General features: G+C 36.8%; 1 protein-coding gene across 2 annotated transcripts; it reads left to right on the top strand.

Moving 5' to 3' along the window:
• The first annotated feature begins 5,247 nt into the window (after window positions 1–5,247).
• On the top strand, window positions 5,248–11,035 carry LOC140545886 (CD48 antigen-like). 2 transcript variants are annotated; one of them, XM_072668917.1, is made up of 4 exons: window positions 5,248–5,317; window positions 6,661–6,954; window positions 8,742–8,924; window positions 10,395–11,035. In XM_072668917.1, the coding sequence occupies exons 1-4, from the start codon at window positions 5,263–5,265 to the stop codon at window positions 10,517–10,519; spliced, it is 657 nt and encodes a 218-aa protein (XP_072525018.1). In that variant the 5' UTR covers window positions 5,248–5,262; the 3' UTR covers window positions 10,520–11,035. The 2 variants fall into 2 exon arrangements, with proteins under 2 accessions (XP_072525018.1, XP_072525019.1); XM_072668918.1 differs by having other exon boundaries at window positions 6,661–6,912.
• The last annotated feature ends 3,232 nt before the right edge of the window (window positions 11,036–14,267 follow it).

Raw genomic sequence — 14,267 nt, forward strand, 5'->3', positions numbered from 1 at the left:
GTAGCTGTACTACTAGTATTATTACTACAAAATAGTAAATCCTGATGAATATAAATATAAATAACATTAGTGGGAGATCTGCATATGTGTGTGTGTATCTGTGTGTATGTGTAGGTGCCTCAGCAATTGAACAATGGAGCAAGTGTTGCACTCAACCCCCATTTTAACTTTACCTGGTGTCTCTGGATCAGGTGGGATATCATAGAAACCCCAATGCACCACCATAGCAACCACTAAGCAGCCCCAATGCAACCACCCAAGATGATAGAGCTACCATCTTGCAATTACATAGCAACCACTCCACACACACTTTGACAAGCTTTTACACTTTTAATTTTTTTGTTGTTGCTTTTTTTTTTTTTGCTTTGCAAACACTGGTATTTCCTTTAGGAAATGCATAATCTAGTTGTAATTGCTCCCAATTGGCTGCCTTATTAATATTAATTTGTGGTTATTTTTTCTTCTCATTTTAAAATATATCTGAAAAACACAAGAAGCTGAGCAGAGATCAAGAAATTTCCTTAAAAACTTTTTTTTTAGCTTAAAAATATTTTCAATATTCTAATAGTTCTCCTTTTCTGTGTTATAGTTTTGCACATCCTCACTCATCACACATTGGGGCAGATGATTCACGTGTTCCACATCAGAACCTAGTTTCACTTTCTTTCTAAAAGGACGAGCATAATAGCAGTAGCTCAGAAAAGGAAGTGAGAGGAATATGAATCACCTTGCAGAAAAAGATGGTTTGTTGATGTCATGGATTCAGGCTGTAACCTAACGTAAATCCTGTGTTATACTGTGTGTTACTCTATATGTGCCACATATGAATAAATAAAGACATATAATTATAACCCCCCCCCCCCCCCCCCGAGAAATTAATTATGGCTATCTGATGGTTTAGATTTCAATTGCCTCTATTTATGCCTCTAGAATATTGTCACTTTACGAACATAACTTTTATATCAAGGTCAGTACTTAACTTAAAATCAATCTGAAACAGAGTAAAGAGTTTAACATTTCTCACACCCTGCATTGACGATGATACTACAGCCAATGCACTCTCTCTCTATCTATGCTTTGATCTCAATCACAGGTAAAATGTTCTTTGAACTTATCAAAGTTATCAAACAGTATCAAACAGTATCAAAGTTAAAGATGTAATTCAGTAGTTTTCAGTTAGATTTGCCAAATACGGAGAGTAAGAGTTGGAAGTTTACGTTAATGTGTAAAAACATAAATCAAGTCATTTTTATACGTTTGGGACATTAGGGACATTATACATTAGGGAGTTGGGGATGGGTTTGGGTGGTGACCATTCAACATCTTGAGCTCTCTAACACATATTGGAGCTTCTGCTCCATTGTTTGTTCCACCTGGTGGATTTATACTTAGACAAGCTCTAGGTTATACACATATTTTTGACTAGTTTGATCTTATAAGCATTAGCATTTTACAGTAGCCATATAACTTCTGTAGTGTGCTTTACTATTTACAAATTCTTAATGCTCTAAAACCCAGGACGTATTTTTTAATATATGTATTAGCATCCAGTATATAAATCTGTAAAGTAACAATTAAAAGCACATGAATACCAAAGTGTGGCACATACTTCTGTCATACAACAAAACATTTGAACATTTTCTTCTCTTTTTCTGTGCAGTGTCCAGTGATGTGTTTGGGTTGGTTGGGGATTCTGTACAACTGGACATACCTGGTCCTGTACCAGAGTTTAACACTTTTTGGTTGTTTAATAGAAGTGAATGTGTTCTACAATATGAAAAAAATGTAAGATAGTACATAATCTTTTGATTATAAAGAAAGAGTTTAACAAGGAAACCTACAGTCTAAGAAAACCTAGGGAAGACTGACACTGTATGAAGCTATAATGTCTGGTGTTAAAGTTTTTGCTATGTACAGGCTCTCTGTGTTCGGTAAGTCTTACCAAATGTACATTACTCTTACTCTTTTATTAAACTGTGCATCTTTCTGCTGAGCTGATATTTAAAGATTTGATATCAGGACAGAACTAGTCATGATTTTCTTTTCACAGGAAATTGATTTAACTAAAAAAGCAAGTCAATAACATGAATGAGAAAATGAGCAATTTCTATTTATATAACTACATATAGTTATAAATTACATATTGTGAAACTTGTTTTCTGCTAATTTAAATAATAACAATAAAAAATGAAAACAAAATGTATTTGCTGAATATATTTATTACATATAGTTAATAAGAAAAGAGGATGAAGATTGTGTTTTAGAGAAAAGAGAAATTTAAGTGCCAGAAGGAAGAACAGTCACAACAGTCTAGGAGGATGTTTCAAACTGACATTCAGCCCAATTCTCTATTCTGTTTTACTTATAAATCAGTGTCAGCTGTCTTAGACATTCAAGATTTTACACTTTTTTTTATTGTATTTAATTAGAACCACTGTGTTGTGAAATATATTACTCACCACACTCTAACAACTAATAACAACAACAACAACAACTTACAAGCAATGTACAGACGAATGCCAAAGTGTGGACAATCCTGGTAAATACTTTCTTGATTTTCTAAGTGAAAATGAACTACACTTCTGCAGTGTTCTGAACTCTTTAGTGCACCATTATTGTTTTGTGGCATGTTTAAGGATATACAATACTACATCTTGGAAATATTTATTTATATTATATTATATTTTCCCAATATGGCAAATTCAGCAAATAAATGGAAGTTATGTTTTCAAATATGCACTTAGAAGACTTAAAATGCTAAAATGGTACTTTATAATTGCACTTGTTGACATTGCAACAAAAGCAGGAGCAAGAAACATAAAGCTAAAGACAATAATTTGATGTTAGTCTAACGTCTAATTTTCAGGGACATAATTGCAGGCAAAAGGTAAGCGTTCTGCTGGCTTACATTTGTCTCAAACAAGCTCCTTGAAAATGTATAGAATTTATAGAATAAGTGGACGTAGGAGACAAAGGATTATCAGCATTGCATTACCTTGCAAAATGTTCAGCATCTGGCAGCAGAAAGTGGCCAGTCTACTGCCCAGAAACTTATTTGTATTCATCATAGAAATAACTTGAATCTGACAAAAGTAATAATAAAAAAAATGCTATTAAAATTAACCAATGAAAGTCAGACATTGCTTTTCAACCATGCTTCTGCACCTCTCAGCAGGTATTTTGGCCCATTCCTCATGAGCAAACTGCTTCAGTTGTCTCAGGTTTAAAGGCAAGTAGACAGATAACTGAGAAAAGGAGTCAACCTGACCACTTTAACTACGTGCAGATGACAAAAACTAAGACTTAATTTGGTTTGCACAAAGTGTGTATTTACGAGCCAATACTAAATCCTAGAGTCCCAAGTCCTTGTGTAGTCCCAAAATGGAGCATGCATTGTACTGGATCAACCTCCCCGTTATTGTTTGATCAGTTCTTAGGTTGGCAGAATTGAAAGGACAAAATCCTTTCTGGGCATAAAAACATCAAGTTTTCCCATGAAAGGACGTCAAACTATAGCTTCAACCTTTAGCTGTTTGCAGCTTGTGGCTCTCAGTAGGACATGGCCTCTTCTTTCTCAACTGCTACTGATGAATTGACTTTCTGTAGCCTTCTGGTGGCAGGAGTACTGAACTACACCAGAATTGATCAAAGTGAGCATTTTCAATGATTACAAAGTATAAAAAACCTTTGATGTTATACATTTGTTTATCGCATGATGGCAGCACTGGGTTTTGTTCTGTGTGTTCAGGAGCGGTGTCTCCCTCAGCTGGTGTATCTGTGTGTTTACTGAAGATGAAGATACAAGGCTGTATTCCATCATTCTGATCCTTATGCTCTCTGCAGTCATCACCATTCGTTTTTCAGAATGCGCACTGACACACTTCATATGAAGGAAGGATGAAAATGCAAATGTACAGAGACATTCTTGCTAAAAAATCTGCTGCCATCTTCATCTATGATGAGGGTGGACATTTCAGCAAGACCCAAACACACAGCCAATGAAACTCAATTGATTTCAGAGAAAGATAATAAAGCTACTAGAATGGCCCAGCCAATCACCTGACCTGAGTCCAAATGAAAATCTATGGAAGGAACTAAAGCTCAGAGTTCATAGAAGACCACAGAACCTTTAGGATTTGAAGGGAATAAATCTAACCTAAACCATGCATGAATAGTTTCCTCATACAGGAGGCATTTTGAAGCAAGTAGTAAAACAATGTATAGTTTATAAGCAACATACCATTAATACCAAAAATGCCAGTAATATCATTAAACTTATTGCAAAGTTATTGCATTGCTGCTCGCCACTTACTTACTTATGTAGTTAAGTCATTTTATATGCATTTAAGTTTAAATTCAGGCTATGCGAAATTAATTGCAATAAACAGGGAAAAAAAGACAATCACACAGTTGAAAAAGAAAACTGACAGAGAAAGAGGAAATTAAACACTGAGAGGAAGAGACCGGAAGAGACAAACGGACCGAGAGGAAGAGAAAGACCACAAATAGGCCAACAGAACTATTCAAAGAAATGAAGTGATGAACTCTGCAATGCCACACTGGTACAATTTTGGACATCCTTGTTGATCATCTAAAGAAATTTAAGTTCCTTTAAAAAGAAAATTTTGATTTTACTGTACAATGATTTTGCTCACAGTTGTCTTCAGAATAATAATTTGGCATGAAAAGAAGAGCAGAGCTAACCAAAAAAAAGGGCCAGAGCATAAAATATTACTGTATGTCTAAATATATCCAGACAGCCCTTCTAATTAGTGTATTCAGCTACTTTTTGTCTGACATCAGTGTCAAACATACCCATAAACACACTCCTAAACCTTGTGGAAAGCCTTCCTAGAAAAGTTGAAGCTGTTATTGCTGCAAAAGGTGGCCCAACATCATATTAAACCCTATGGATTTAGAATGGCACTCAAGTTCATATGTGTGCGAAGGCAGGCGAGCAAATACTTTTGGCAATATAATGTATTTACTTTTCCTAAATACAGTTTTATGCAAATGTTTGGAATATTTTTTTGTGATTCTTAACAAAAAATCTGTGGCATTTTCGCTACCATAATGGGAAAAATAATTAAACATAACATTTCCCTCCCAGTTTGTTCCAACAAACAATATCAGCAAAGTTATAAGTTGACCAGGGGTGCCCAACAGTTACCATTAACTTCAGCATATATGAACATCTCAGTTTGAAGCTGTGCTTTAACAACTTCCTCCTTCACAGAGGGACGGGTTCTCACACATCCTGCAATGGCAGTGAAGTTACTTCTGATGTTTTCTGTTTCTGCTTTCTTCTCATTCACTGGTAAAATGCTTTGTGAACTTCATCCTTATAGAGGTTAATGATATGATGATATAATGTATGATACGGTACACTTTTTAGGATGGATCAGTTAAATAGTCATTGTTGTAAATGTTCTCGGTGTGACACTGCTAAAACATACATTTTAGTTTTCAGTTGATAAACAAATGAATATTGATTAAATGTTAGATCTCGTAGATCTTCTATGCCACACTAACTAAACTGCTGCTTGTTATATATAAGCATATCCAGGCACGTTACTAAGCTGTTTAAATTCAGTGAATGAGGAGCTTCAAAATGTGTGAACATGCTAGCACTTCTGGCACTGGTTGTAATAATTTGAGTTACAGAGACAAAATAATGTATGTTATTTTAACAAAATACATTAAAGCTGTTATTACATGCATGCATGTTAGAACGCTATTGTTTTTTTTTATTATTACTTATTTCAACCTGTAGGTTAGGATTTCCTGATTGAGGGACTCCCAAACTTTGAGCACTGTGGCACTGCCAGAAATTTAACATATGACTTTCTGTGTCTTGATAAACAGGCAGCTAGACAGTTGCACCAATCTCAAATTGTGAAACTTATGAACAACATGACTACAAAAATGCAGAGTAATTGTGCAGCTAATGTGATACCTAGAGTTTTGCTAGGTTACTGTTGTATGGTGATTCCAATGGTTGCTATGCTATTCCAGGTGGTTGCTATGGCATTGTTAGTCATTTGCTATAGTTGCTATATTGTTCCTTTAGTATCTCAGATTGAAGTTACTAAGCAGTTGCAAGGCTGGTGCTTTGCTGTTTCACATGGCTTCTAAGCTGTTGATAAGCTGCTGCTATGTTGTCCCAGTTGGTTGCTAGGGTGTTGCTAGCTGGTTGTTAAGATTGGTGGTAAGTTGCTGCTGGCTAGTTGTTTTTTAAGTCAGATGGTTGCCAGGCTGTTACTACTTGGTTGCTATGCTATGTAAGAAGGTTACTATGATGTCACAGGTGGTTGCTAAGATGTTGCTAGGTGTTTTCTTCCAAGTGGTCACAAGGGTGTTGCTAGCTTACTAATATCTCAAGAGGGGTGCACAAAACGTCTGCATATAATATTCCACCATGCATTCCAAATAAGAAAAAATACTAAGGAATTGCTGTGGTTTCCCAAAATGGTTAAAATGCACATGCTACACGGTTGTGATGCTGTTCCAAGTAATTGCTATGCTGTTGCTAAGCATCTGCTCTAATATTCCTTCCACATTGATATATTGTATTGATATGCTTTGCAGTGACAAAGCATGACAGGTTCATCATGAAATCACTAAATCATTTATCATTTAATTTTTATTCTTTCTCTGCAGGGTCCAGTAATGTGTTTGTGCAGGTTGGCAAATCTTTCCAAATGGACATACAGGATAAAGTTCTGGCATTTGATGACCTTTCCTGGATCCATAACAACAGGAATGTTATAAAATATTATCCTGAAACTAAATATATTCGTGAAAATTCCCATTATAAACAGAGGGTAGAGTTTAATAAAGAAACCTACAGTCTGACACTGAAGAACCTACAGAAGAGTGACGGTGGAAAGTATGTGGCAAAAGCATCTGGTGGTGAGGATACAATTGTTGCTGAGTACACACTCTCTGTGTTAGGTAAGAATGGCAGTCAATGAAAGGAAAAAAAGCCGCCCTGAGACATTTTATATAAGGTCTGTTCAGGGTTTTATTTTTCATAATAAAACATGAATTTCTGCATAATTCAATAGTTAGGACAACATACTTGTTTACTATCGTGGTAATAGGAACACTTAATGACATTAAAAGAAGCTGTATATGAGATCCAATCCAATATATTTTTTGTAAAATTGATCAAGGTAATCAAGGACCCCTTAATGGAGTCCTAGCAACTCTAAGCTACGAGTATAAGGTCATTTTTGTTGTTGTTGTTTTTTTTTATGGAAGTTTGTGTCTGATAAAATGTTAAAACCATGAGATGGAATATGGTTAAACATTTGCTTCGCAAATAATATAATCTCTCCTACCATTCCACAGACACACACATGCTAGTACTATTCACAGTTTGACTGTCTATAGTGCTGTGGCTTCAGTAAGCAGCACAGACAAGATCACTCTTCATAAAGTATTTATTAGGGAGGAGTTATTTGAGTGAGAAAAGTTAGCTGTTGTGCCACTATTAGGCCTGTGTGTTGATCATAAATAAAAGTACAGGCGCTAGACTAGTCCTGTCTGTTTATCAGCTAATTAATGTTGAAAATATGATGTGATAGATGAGGCCAACTCCTAACTTGCCCTTGTTCCAGAGAAAAGCATGAGGTTCATGTGAGAGAGTTGATGTGACTTCATCGCCCACAGCACGGCTGAGGTCAGAATAGTTTTCCTGAGTTCTGAACTATTTTTTTCTAAAAAAATGTAACTGATTTAGCTATAGTTATATATAATATGAACAGGCTAAAAGGAGAGCTGCCTGTATGAAATTATCCATGTAGGCAATGATGTAGAGCCCTTCGAGCTTCAAGTACGGCTCGGCTCGACCCGTCATCCCTCAAAATCCACGGAACACAAGCGTCCAGGCTTTTTTCTGTCCTGGCACCAAAGTGGTCGAACGAGCTTCCCCTGGGTGTCCGAACAGCAGAGTCGCTCACTGTCTACAAACGCAGACTGAAGACCCACCTCTTCCAAGAATACTTGGACGTTTAGAATACTATGGCTTGTGCTTAGTAATGTCTAAGCTTAGAGGTATCCTTTGAATTATTGGTCTATTCTAACTAGCTAAGGCTTTTCTTGGGTAAATAGCATAGCACTTTGTAAGTCGTTCTGGATAAAAGCGTCTGCTAAATGCCATAAATGTAAATGTAAATGAATTCTGCTTTTAGTTATTTATATCAAACCAGATAACGGAGCATGCATCTGTTCCTGTGGAAGGAATTTTAGTTAAAGCTAAATTAGCTGACAGACTACTATCACTTTAGCTAGCTAATTGTACACTGCGTCAAGAGGGTGCTGAGGGGACACCAAGAGGACACTGGGTGGATAGCAACACTATCCAATAACACTTGGAGTTATTAGATATATAAGTTAGTATAAGTTATTAAAAGCAGTGTTACAATGCTAAAATAGGCTAGGCTATGCTACATGGCTACTGTAATTTGTTGTGGTGACACAAGCCAATAAAAGCAATGCTTATTTGTTTTTCCCAGTGAGCCCGTTCTCATCACTCTGAACCATTTTCCGGGTTTTCAATAGTTAGCCTCTGGACATTTTTCGCCCCAAACAAAGTCACACACTATTAATATGTCAAAGGAAATTATCGGTAACTGCATTGTATGCCACTTTTAAGCTATTGCTAGATCAAGCCACCTGTTCCTTCTGATCTATGTGAGTGTAAGTGATGACTGTTCCCTGGTTTGCATGTACCTCAGATCCAGTAGAGGCTCCTGTACTTACTCAGCACAGCAGTGGCACCTGTAACATCACTCTCACCTGTGGATATGATGGACTCTCTATCCACTCCAGCTCCATCATCTGTAACCATAGCAACCCATTTAGCTGGAAGAGGGCTGTAATGCAGATGGAAACATTTGGACAACTCTGTCCTTCTGAGGGTGTGTACACATACAAATCCACAAACACAGGGAAACTGCCACCAACATCACTTCAAAATGACTTTATATCTGATATTTATACCAGTTATATAAAAATATATCCTAGTTATCGCAGTTATCTCCGAAATATTTAAATTATCCCAATTCTTAAAAAGAACCTAGTTATCCCAATTATCTCAGAAATATTCTAGTTATCCCAATGATCTTAAAACTATCCTAGTTATTTCAGTTATCTGAGAAATAGTCTAGTTATCCCAATTATCTCATAAATATTTTAGTTATCCCAATTATCTCAAAAATATTCTAGCTATCCCAATTATCTCAGAAATATTCTAGTTATCCCAATTATCTTAAATCTATCCTAGTTATTTCAATTATGTGAGAAATAGTCTAGTTATCCCAATTTTCAAAAATAACCTAGTTATCCCAATTATCTCAGAAATATTATAGTTACCCCAATTATCTCAGAAATATTCTAGCTATCCCAATTATCTTAAAACTATCCTAGTTATTTCAGTTATCTGAGAAATAGTCTAGTTATCCCAATTATCTCACAAATATTTTAGTTATCCCAATTATCTCAGAAATATTCTAGCTATCCCAATTGTCTCAGAAATATACTAGTTATCCCAATTATCTTAAAACTATCTGAGTTATTTCAGTTATCTGAGAAATAATCTAGTTATCCCAATTATCTCAGAAATATTTTAGTTATCCCAATTATCTCAGAAATATTCTAGCTATCCCAATTATCTCAGAAATATTCTAGTTATCCCAATTATCTTAAAACTATCCGAGTTATTTCAGTTATCTGAGAAATAGTCTAGTTATCCCAATTTTCAAAGATAACCTATTTATCCTAAAAATATCCTAGTTATCCCAGTTATCTCAAAATTATCCTACTTATCCCAGTTATCTCAGAACTATTCTAGTTATTCCAGCTATCTCAAAATTATCCTAGTTATCCCAGCTATCTCAAAATTATCCTAGTTATCTCAGTTATCTCAGAATTATCCTAGTTATCTCAGTTATCTCACAATTATCCTAGTTATCCCAGCTATCTCAAACTTATCCTAGTTATCTCAGCTATCTCAAAATTATCCTAGTTATCTCAAAATTATCCTAGTTATCTCAAAATTATCTCAGAACTAACCTAGTTATCCCAGTTATCTCAAAATTATCCTAGTTATCCCAGTTATCTCAAAAATATCCTAGTTATCTCAGCTATCTCAAAATGATCCTAGTTATCCCAGTTATCTCAAAATGATCCTAGTTATCTCAGAACTAACCTAGTTATCCCAGTTATCCGCAAAATATCCTAGACATGTTTGTTTACATACACAATGTTTGTTTGCTTTGTAAATTATTGATGATTTCTCAGTAAGATAGATAGATAGATAGATAGATAGATAGATATTTTGCTAGTTTTTAACACAGATATAACAGTGGGTTTTACTCTGTGTGTTTCAGATGCAGCGTCTGCTGGTGTATCTGTGTGTTTGCTGAAGACTGGGCTTTATTCCATCATTCTGATCCTCATGCTCTCTGCAGTCATCACTGTTCATGTCAGAGAGATATTGATCAAATCATCCTAAACACATACATGGTTGGTGATAACCAGGGGTGCTGCCAGGGATTTTAGGCCCAATATAAAGATTACACTGGGCCCAACAAGTATAACAATTCTGTCAGTCCCCTGTCAGTCAGAGGACCTAAAAATCATCCTTACCCTTCATGTGACTCCAAAGATTAGCCTACACTCTCCCAGTACTGGTAGAATTGTCAAATAAGGAGAGACTTTGTGGCTAGGAATTGGACATGACTAAATTGGGGGCGTAAACTGGGTAATAATCCTGTGTTGTGCAATCTTATTATAGTCTGCTTTGCTTTGTATATTTATTGCTTTATTTAGTTATACAGTGTATGTTCTTAATACACTATCATAATTCTAGAAATATACTGTTTTTGCAAATGACGTTCACATGTTCTTGACACAAGCTAAATAACTGTACAGGAGTTGTGTGCCTTTTGTTTTTTTATCATTTTCAGTTGGAAAAATATACTTAACAAAACATTGATAAAAAAGAATAATAAATGTGTAAAATTATTAAATGTGCTCTCTCAGAGACTTCAGAGGTCATATTTCAAGCATTTTCAATGCAAAAGATGACACCAAGCATGGCTGCCGTGTTGCGAGCTACCTCTAGTCTTGGTAGTGTTTTTGTTCATTCTGTGTCTATATGTCACTTTTATTGCACTGGATGTTGTTAGAATCTTTATTTATGACTTACAAATACTTCTGGAAACCAGATAAATGTTCACTCACCACAAACCGAAGATTTACAGTGCAGATCCTTCATTTGTAAACACAGAAGGAGCACCATTCCTCCATGCCTCCCAGCTGCACACTCGCCGGAGACGCTGAAAAAAGAAGGGTCATCAGGTTGAGATGACACACTCACTGCTCACTTGCAGGAACAGTTGATGGCCCCTTCCTGTTCCAACATGACTGTGCACCAGTGCACAAAGCAAGGTCCATAAAGACATCGATGAGTGAGTTTGGTGTAGAAGAACCTGACTGACCTGCACAGAGTCCTGACCTCAACCTGAAAGAACACCTTTGGGATATATTAGAGTGGAGACTGCGAGCCAAGCCTTTTTGTCCAACATCAGTGTCTGACTTTACAAATATTTCCCTAAACACACTCCTAAACCTAGGGGAAAGCTTTCCCAGAAGAATTGAAGCTGATATAGCTGCAAAGGGTGGCCTGACATCATGTTAAAGAATTAAGAATGTGATGTCAATCAAGTTCATATGCGTACAAAGGCAAGTGAGGTAGAGGTAAGTGATAGGCCACCTAGTTCAGCAACTATGCACAACATTATTTCCTGAACACAAACATGTGGCTTAATGTACTATCAGGCTTAGGAAAGCCACTCTTATTGGAGTTGCCTCACTTAAGTAGGCTTACTATCAAGAAGGGCCCATTATTTGGTCACTTGTTTGGTTTGCGACCTTGATTTAAACTTTGCTTTTAAGCCTTTTTAAGCTTTTTAGGCTTTTTTGCTGCTGAGATTAGTGAACCACAATTATTTGCTCTAATAATCTATAGCCCAGACAAAACTATTCTGACCTGATGAACAACTGGAAAATCTTTCACACATGCTTATTTTGAGAATTACCAGTGATCTAAAACAAAAAGAAACATTACTAGTACTGCTAAACTAATAGTTTTTAATATTAATTTATTTGTCAGGCTTAACCATGTCTCCGCAATACCTCTTAAACCTAAATACACTTAATAAAAAAGAACTTTAGAGTAAAAGTGGAAAACTAAACTGGGCTGTGCCAGGTTTATCATTCATTCAATTGTATTTTTTGTTTAATGCTCTTTGTTATATAAAACATTTAAGGGAAATTCTGATACATAGTGCTTTCTAAACATACAATACAAAAGATACAGAGATTGGTTAGACAAAGTGACAAAATAGTGTGGAAACGTGGTGAAGCTCTACATTAAAGTTAAATTATAATTGAATAGTGTTCTATCTTCAATGAAGGTTTGTGGTGTTTCAGACCTGTCAACTTGTGTTTGCTTGCCATATTAAAATTCGTTTGTTTAGTTGCTTATGTCCTGTGAAACAGCCACATGTAATTTACTTGAAAGAGAAAAAGAAAGATAAGCAGTCAAGGAATTTCCAAGTTCAATGAAGAGCATTTTAAATGTTTTCACCATTCTAGTTCCCCTTTGTCATAGTCCCATACGTCAACACTAAATGATTGTCCATGCTCTAAATCTAGTTTCACATAATTTCTGTACTAAAAAACACGAGTGCCTTTATTAAGCAGTAACGCTGTACAGGGTTAAATAAGGAGTAACTCTTCTTATGGCTTTTACACAGAGCTCTTTCTCACCTGGAGAAGCCCGGGAGCAGTGTGAGAATCACCTTCTTTGATTTCTCCAGTGCTTTTAACACCATACAGCCAGGGCAAGCTGGATCATAGTGAAGTGGACAGTCACCTGTTTAACTGGATACTTGACTACCTCACCAACCGACCACAGTATGTGAGGGCACGGGACTGTGTCTCTGATAAGGGCCCCTCAAGGAACGGTCTTGGCACCATTCCTCTTCACCCTGTACACTGCTGACTTCATGTACAGCTTACCAAAATGTCACCTCCAGAAGTTCTCTGATGACTCTGCAATTGTCGGCCTCATAACCAATGAGGAGGACAGCGAGTACAGAGAACTGATTCCAGACTTTGTGGACTGGTGTCTGCAGAACCACCTTCAGATAAACAAACTGGTGGTGGATTTCCGTGGAGAGAACATCCAGGGTACGGACATCGAGAGAGTGGATTCTTATAAATACCTGGGTGTTCATCTAAACAACAAACTGGACTGGTCAGTTAACACTGGGGCTCTCTACAAGAAAGGTCAGAGGCCAAAGGACTCTACCTACTGAAGAGATTAAGGAGTGCAGGGAGCACTCCTGAGGACTTTCTTCCACACAGTGGTGGCATATGCCATCACAGCCAAGAGGGCCAGCTCTGTTCTGGGAAGCTTCATAGACCCAGTGCAGGTGGTGGGAGACAGGAGGATGACAGCCAAGCTGGCATCCATGCCAGAGAACTGCTCCCACCCCATGCATATGACTCCAGCAGCAGTGAGCAGCTTTTTTCAGGCAGCTTCACCCCAAGTGTGTGAAAGAGCAGTATTGCAGGTCCTTCCTTCCTGCTGCCATCAGACTCGACAACCAGCGCTGCTCCCAGCGGACCAAATACACACAAACACTTAAACTACACACACATGTTCAGGGAATAGAGATCCCTCAATAATATTGTTAATATATAACAATATAATAATAATATGTTTTGCTATTCCTTTGTTGCTGTGACACTGAATTCCACTGTTCTCCTACTTAGAAAGATGAGAGAGATCTGTAATTTTCATCATAGGTACACTTTAACTATGAGATACAAAATGAGAAAAAATCCAGGAAATCGCATTGTAGGATTTTTAAAGAATTTATTTGTAAATTATGGTGGAAAATAAGTATTTGGTCAATAACAAATGTTCAACTCAATACTTTGTAACAACCTTTGTTGGCAATGACAGAGGTCAAAGCTTTCCTGTATGTCTTCACTAGGTTTGCACACTGTAGCTGGTATTTTGGCCTATTCCTCCATGCAGATCTCCTCTAGAGCAGTGATGTTTTGGGGCTGTTGCTGGGCAACACAGACTTTCAACTCCCTCCACAAATTTTCTATGGGGTTGAGGTCTGGAGACTGGCTAGGCCACTCCAGGACCTTGAAATGCTTTTTACAGAGCCACTCCTTTG

This window comes from Salminus brasiliensis, chromosome 23, assembly GCF_030463535.1.
Source record: "Salminus brasiliensis chromosome 23, fSalBra1.hap2, whole genome shotgun sequence".
NCBI lineage: Eukaryota > Metazoa > Chordata > Actinopteri > Characiformes > Bryconidae > Salminus > Salminus brasiliensis.

What these genes read in the sequence shown, in the direction of transcription:
- LOC140545886 (XM_072668917.1), top strand. Translation starts at nt 5,263, where the DNA reads ATGGCAGTGAAGTTACTTCTGATGTTTTCTGTTTCTGCTTTCTTCTCA. An exon ending in TGCTTTCTTCTCATTCACTG is followed by an intron (nt 5,318 to 6,660) that starts GTAAAATGCTTT and finishes CTTTCTCTGCAG; the next exon opens with GGTCCAGTAATGTGTTTGTG. An exon ending in GTACACACTCTCTGTGTTAG is followed by an intron (nt 6,955 to 8,741) that starts GTAAGAATGGCA and finishes CATGTACCTCAG; the next exon opens with ATCCAGTAGAGGCTCCTGTA.